This window comes from Physcomitrium patens, chromosome 8 (genome assembly GCF_059467195.1).
Source record: "Physcomitrium patens ecotype Gransden chromosome 8, ASM5946719v1, whole genome shotgun sequence".
NCBI classification, from domain to species: Eukaryota; Viridiplantae; Streptophyta; class Bryopsida; order Funariales; family Funariaceae; genus Physcomitrium; species Physcomitrium patens.
In genome coordinates, this window is record NC_143417.1 from 10,997,644 (window position 1) to 11,004,179 (window position 6,536).

Below are 6,536 nucleotides of genomic sequence, written 5' to 3' on the forward strand. Positions count from 1 at the left end.
TCGATTTATCTCGTCCCTGCCTGATGTGTATTTAGAAAGGCTAGACATTGTGTGGTCGTACAAATTGTTCTACCTAGTCACTAAGTGTCCATTAGTATTACTTCCCTAAACTTCACTTTAATACAATAATTCCTGTTTCATATAGGGGTAAAGTAGTTGCTTCTAAATTCCGAAGCAGAAAACCTTAACGAGAAAAATGGATTATTTTATTGGAGTACCAGTGAAAAGGACCTTGAGATTTCAAGACTTCAAAAATTTAGGAGCATGTACTCGAGCTTTCTGAATATTCATGTAGATCGCATTCTCTAACAAGTTTTAGAAATCTTCGGAGGTTTACTTAGCACTTACCAAGATGATTCTTTAGATTGAAAAAAATGTTATGTTCTGTCTTACAACTATAGCCTTCATCCTCTTTTAAATTTTAAGTAATGTCAGCAACCTAACATAACATTTTTTTTGACAAGGATGGGTCTGAAACTGGTATGACACCTACTGACTTGTCATTTTATATTCACAAAAATGACAACAATGGTGGGTGAATGTGAGTTCTTATGGCCAAGTAAGGGTTGAGTATGAGAAATTAGGTTATCACCATGTCTTGTGGGAGAGCCTTGGGATGCAAAACCATGATGATGGATGGTAAAGCAACCTGACCAATTTTATAACAATTATTTTTTCATAATGATATTGTCTTCTTCTCATTGCATTAGTAATAATAGTGCTCCTCAATTTAATATCTTACTCGTGGAACTATCTGTTGTTGAATTGTTGTTTGGGATGGAGTTCTTTTCTGACCTGTTATGTGTTTACATTCACATGTTTTTTTACTCTGAGTTTGGGATTTGCTCATGTTTATATGTATCTGCATCTATATATATATATGTACATATACACACACACACTCACAAGTTGCTCTAGTTATTGGCTCTTTGCAAATGCCATTAAGATGTTTTTAATACACACTTGCACAATATGTTGTTTGTTAAAAAAATTTATATCGTGTTGAGGAATCTCCAATCCTTCAGAAGAAAATGACACAGGAAAGCCGATTAGCAGGATTATTTGAAAAAACTACATGTATTTGATATTATATATATATATATATATATATAGAGAGAGAGAGAGAGAGAGAGAGAGAGAGATGTGTGTGTAGTTGTATTATTGCACATTGTTTTTGCATATATTGGTCATGGACCTAAAACATAACAAAACCTTATTTTAAAATGGAATCAAAATCATACCACTTGAATGACATTGTGAACATACATAAAATATTCATACATAACAAAAAAAATTCATTGTGATGCTAGTGAGTTTTTGTTTTTGTTTGTTTGTTTTCTTTTTTTGTTTTCTATAAATTTATATCAAATGTTTTTTGTAAACATAATATATTGTTGCCTTATTATGTTTCTAATGTATCCAATCTAAATTGTATCAAACCCCTTACATAAATATACATGTCATCAAGTGTGCTTGAAAAAAGCAGATAGGAATTATTCATTTAAATAAAGATAATGACAAGTGTGAAATGGATCTAGTTAATAAATAAATAATTTAATAATAATAATAATAATAATAACATGAGCCTATGGAAGACATGTTATTCATTCATTCAAATAATGATAATTTAAATAGATGTAACACTACACTTTGCATCAACAAAGAGTCAACTTGGAAAAGCATTATTGCTTGCAAAGAAATTCGCCCAAAAAGTACTTCTAAAACAAATTTATTCAAATCACCATCACCCAAAACTAGCATTCTCCACCACAAACATTAATTCCTAATAACTATTAACAATGGCTTCGAAGAAGTTGGAGTCAACTCTTTTGACTGTAGGGATTCAAAATGTGTTGAATCACAAAAAAAGCAATTGAAAAAGACAAAAAGAAAAAAGAGAAGGGTGTTGGTTACTGTAGAAAGAGAATTCCGAAAAAACTTCATGATATGAAGGCGATTTCTTCTTCTTATTATTATTATTTAGATGGAAGAAAATGAAAGAAAATCAACTGTGGCGATATTGTAAAAAAAAAAAAAAAAAAAAAAAAAGCCAACGCTGTTCCCATCGTTTCTCACGTTCCCATTTCCCTATCAGAAAGTTCTCACTTTCTCACGTTCCCACAATTAGAAGAAGGTTAAAAACATTCCCAAGAGCTGGCTTATTTACCTACACCCGAGAGTAAGCCAAGTAAGTTTTACCAGCCGTTATACCCCCTCCCCCCCCCCCCCGGTGCCGGAGGAGGGGGACATGGGACCCCGGTTCCAAGGGGGGGGGACATGGGAACGCGGTTGGAATTGCTGCCCTGGTCCAAAAACGTCGACAAAGCGCAAATTCTGATTCCACAGTTTCCGTAGATTTTGTAGAATCTACGGGAGCCCGAGGGTCTTCGAACGGGTCGAGGCAATGTAGCAGATGCGAAGATTGAAGGGAGAGGGAGGGAGAGGAGGGCCAGCAGTGGTAGTAAGTGGTAGCCAGAGAGAGTAGAGAAACCCAACCCCCTTCCCGGGTGGGCCTTGCAGCTTCTTCTTCGTGTTCGAAGCCCGTCTCGGCCCCATTTCACGGGCACGGGGGGGCACAGTAAGTAAGTAATTGAGTGAAGTGAAGTGAGTTGAGTGAGTGGAGTGAGTGAGTGAGGGGGTGGTGGTGGTCCTCCTCGTCCTGGTTTACTACGCGGAGAGAGGGAGGCGTAGTAGTTGTGAGTTCGGGGCTGGCTTGTTGTTATAGTAAAAAGGAGGAGAGCTGCTGGGATAAGAGATCCTGGCGGTACTTTCCCCCTCCTCCAGCCCCAGTTTGTTATTATTTGTGTGCTTGTGTTCTTCTTCATGGGTTTTGCGGGTATTGTTGGTATTGGTCTTGAATGAATGTCAGGTTTATGTATGTGAGGCAGGCAGGCTTGAGAGAGATTTGGTTAGCATCTGAGTGAGTTGGAGTGTGTGTGTGTGTGACATGGGTTGGGAGACGACGACGACGACGACGACGTTAGAAGAGAAGAAGAGACTGGATTGATTGAGAAAGAGAGCATTGAGAAACAATCGATTTGCGTGTGTGTTCGGAGTGGAGTTGTTGTGTGAGTTTTTGTTATTTTTATATTTTTATATTTGTTTGGTTTTTGTGAGTGTTGTGAGTATTTGGAGTAGGGTTGGTGAGAGACGAGAAGGGATTGAAGGAGTTGTAGGAGGGAGGGAGGGGGGTACTGAGGGGGTGGTTGAATTGAGAATGTGGTTTGATGTGGCGGGATGGAGATGTAATTGTGTTGGGGGAGGGAGGACGAGGTGTGGACAGGATTTGGTGGTGGGAGGAGAGGAGTTTTGTGAGGAGTGGGCTGGTGTTATTGGGTGGGGGCGATAGAGGAGGAGGTGTATAAAAGGAGACACTCGACGCTGTGTTGAAGAGGGTTTGATTGAGGACGGAGGAGAGAGAGCGAGAGAGAGAGAGAGATAGAGAGAGAGAGGGTGCGACAGATGGCTGCTGCAAATGATAGAAGGGGGAGTAGAGGTTTGGGATTGTCGTTGAATCTGCCGAGTCGCCAATCGCCGAGGCCGCCCCCTGTTCCGCAGCCATTACCGCTTCCTCCGCCTACATTGGACAGTAGGTATAACAACAGCAGCAATTACAGCAACAACAACAACAATTACAACAACAGCAACAACCCTAGCAGCAGGGGAGTGGAGGGCGGAGGCGCGCAATTGACACATGTGACACATGTGAAGAATGTGGTGTTATCTGATCTGGAGAAGGTGAGTTTACTTGGGGCTGGAAGTGGGGGCAAAGTGTATAAGGTGCGGCACCGATGGACTGGGAAGGAGTACGCGCTGAAGATCATTCAGGCGAAGCATGAGGTGATGGTGAGGAGACAGATTATGCGCGAGATGGAAATTCTGCAAATTTCCAAGTCGCCGCATCTGGTGGAATGCTACGGAGTTTTCGACCGCGGAGGTGAAATTTCTTTCGTCCTGGAGTACATGGATGGGGGCACCTTGGCGGATGTGCTGAAATACCACAAAAAAATCGGTGAGCGATACTTGGCGGAGGTAACGAAGCAGGTGCTCCTGGGCTTGCTCTACCTGCACAAGCACAAAATTGTCCACCGCGACATCAAACCTTCCAATTTGCTGCTCAATCGCAAACAGGAGGTCAAGATTGCAGACTTCGGCGTGAGCACCGTATTGGCCAATACCCTGGCGCAGTGTAATTCTTTCGTTGGCACCTGCGCGTACATGAGCCCCGAGCGCTTCGATCCGGATGGCAATGGCGGGGAGTATGGCTACGCGGCCGATATCTGGAGCCTCGGCCTTACGCTTCTCGAATGCGCCATTGGCCGCTTCCCATGCTTACAACCCGGGGAGAAGCCTGACTGGCCTACCTTGATGTATGCCATATGCCTGGGAGAACCCCCTGCCCCGCCTTCGGATGCTTCTCCCGAATTCCGCGACTTCATTATATTGTGTTTGCAGAAAGAATCTGCTCGCCGGCCTTCAGCGGAGATGTTGTTGTCCCACCCCTTCGTGAGAAAATACGAAGGACAGCCTGGTGTTATCTCAGCATTGCTCCAAGGTCTGGTGTTGTGATCCCTCAGAGAAGATACCGTGGGTGTCTTTTCTGAAAAATTAATTTTTATTTATTGTAGATGTTGTAGAGGAGCCCTTTTCTGCCTGAAGATTAGGTCTGGAGATGAAAAGAAGAGATCATTAGAATGATTTGCTTGTCGTGGGACTGAGCTCATGCATCCTCTCTCGCTCTCGCTCTCGCTCTCTCTCTCTCTCTCGCTCTGTCGGTTCTACCGGACCTACATTGTCAATACCAGACATATTCTCATCCTTTCACGTCAATGCTCATGGCAGAGAGACGATCTGTTGGTCCCAGCACCTTGGTTTGGTACTTTTGTTGCTTTCCCTTTTTTATTTTATTTTTTATTTTTTATAATTTTGTTTTGTTTTGGTACTGATCTGTATTTTTATTTTTACCTTCTTTCTCGTTATTTTTCTTTTCTTTTCTTTTCTTTTAGTTAAAAGGGTTACATCTCAATATATGATTCCTTTAATAAACTCCTTGCCTTCATGTCCGAAGGGATATAGTTTGCATGCATTTTGTAATCATATGTCGGTAGTTTGGGTGCTACTTTGACAATTGTGGATGCCAGTGTCATTCTCATTTATTTGGTGTCAGACTTCCATGACATTGGCATGATTCATGTGAATTCTTGATTTTATAGCCTCAGTTCCAGAGTATCTGGTCTGATCCATAAACCTCTCATTCTCACTGCCTTCGCAGAAAGGCCTGGAGGACCAATGATTCCCTGCTGGGTCAGGTGATCGTATGCCTTCAAGCTTTTGGCATCGATCTCAGGGAGTTCTGTGCAGCTTTATAATATCTGGCAGATTTACGTTGCGTATGTGTTAATGCTTCGATTTGTCCGCTAAGAGTATGGAGGACTGGTGTTCTTGTGTCGGATCTATTTTTGTGACTATGGATAATTATCATTTTGCTCACATCTACTGTAAGGTCTATTACAGTAAGCATGCAGGTTTTGCTCTTTCATGAAGTAGATCCAGGCTACGTGGGAGTAGGACTTCGATGTGTGAGGATTCTAATTCGTTGTGGCTCAATATTAGATGGACGAAGTGTATCTAAGAAGCCGCAATATTTACCTTGTGTTTCTCGGGCTCTGAAGTGTGGGAACATTTACTGTAGGATGTAAATATGGCAAGAGGATTGCATTCTAGTGTAGAGCAGTCGTGTTGGTGTCAAGTCTGGAGCATGTCAAACCGTTTGCAAAGGACTGCTGTAAAGATTGTGGCTGGTGACCTTCGTTTGGTAAGCAATGCAGCACTGATCAAGACTGCTTAGAGGATTGGTCTCGTTTTAGGGGTCAAGGCTGACGTGTGCCAGACCTACATGTATGCTTTAGACGATAATTTGCGTAGTTCTCGTCAAAGCACTGAGTATATTGTTGCTCATTTCTACAAAGCATTGTGCAACTAAGCACGTGTAAATGACCAGTTCAGAATGGTCGGCGCACGAGCATGGGGATATTCCAAACGGATCAGAATGGCTGTGGGTAGGATAGAACTAGTTAGCTGTGTGTTTTCTTCCAACACATGCGCAACAGGGAAAAGTAGAGGTGACCCAGAAATTGAGGAGCAGGAGCTATGAGAATCTGTCATTGTCAAACCCGATTAGCATTAGGCGCTACACTTTCTGTGTGGTGGCTCTCATCAGCTAGTGAACCTTGTGATTCACCTACAATGAATAAGAGACAGCTTTTTGCCTCTCCTTGTTGTTCCTCTATGACAAGGATCTGGAAAGTGTCGGAGAAATTTTTTGCTTCTAGCTGATTGTTGGCTTTTGGCTCTACACAACCAACCACACTTTTTTCGACATGCTTACGCTTCGTCAATGGACTAGGAAAGAGTACTAATCCTGATTCCAGTCACGCGGACATTAAGTTAATTTCTCCGATCCTACACTGGAGGATTTGGCAATGACAAGACCAGAGCTAGCTTTTAGTAGACTTGTGTGATCCGCTCCTAGGATC

At 42.3% G+C, this 6,536-nt stretch overlaps 1 protein-coding gene across 1 annotated transcript; it reads left to right on the forward strand.

Annotated features, from left to right (window-relative positions):
• The first annotated feature begins 2,531 nt into the window (after positions 1 to 2,531).
• Positions 2,532 to 5,086, forward strand: LOC112286134 (mitogen-activated protein kinase kinase 9). The gene has a single exon (XM_024527758.3). It carries the CDS (start codon positions 3,463 to 3,465, stop codon positions 4,567 to 4,569), a length of 1,107 nt encoding a protein of 368 aa, XP_024383526.1. The 5' UTR covers positions 2,532 to 3,462; the 3' UTR covers positions 4,570 to 5,086.
• Positions 5,087 to 6,536: the final 1,450 nt, after the last annotated feature.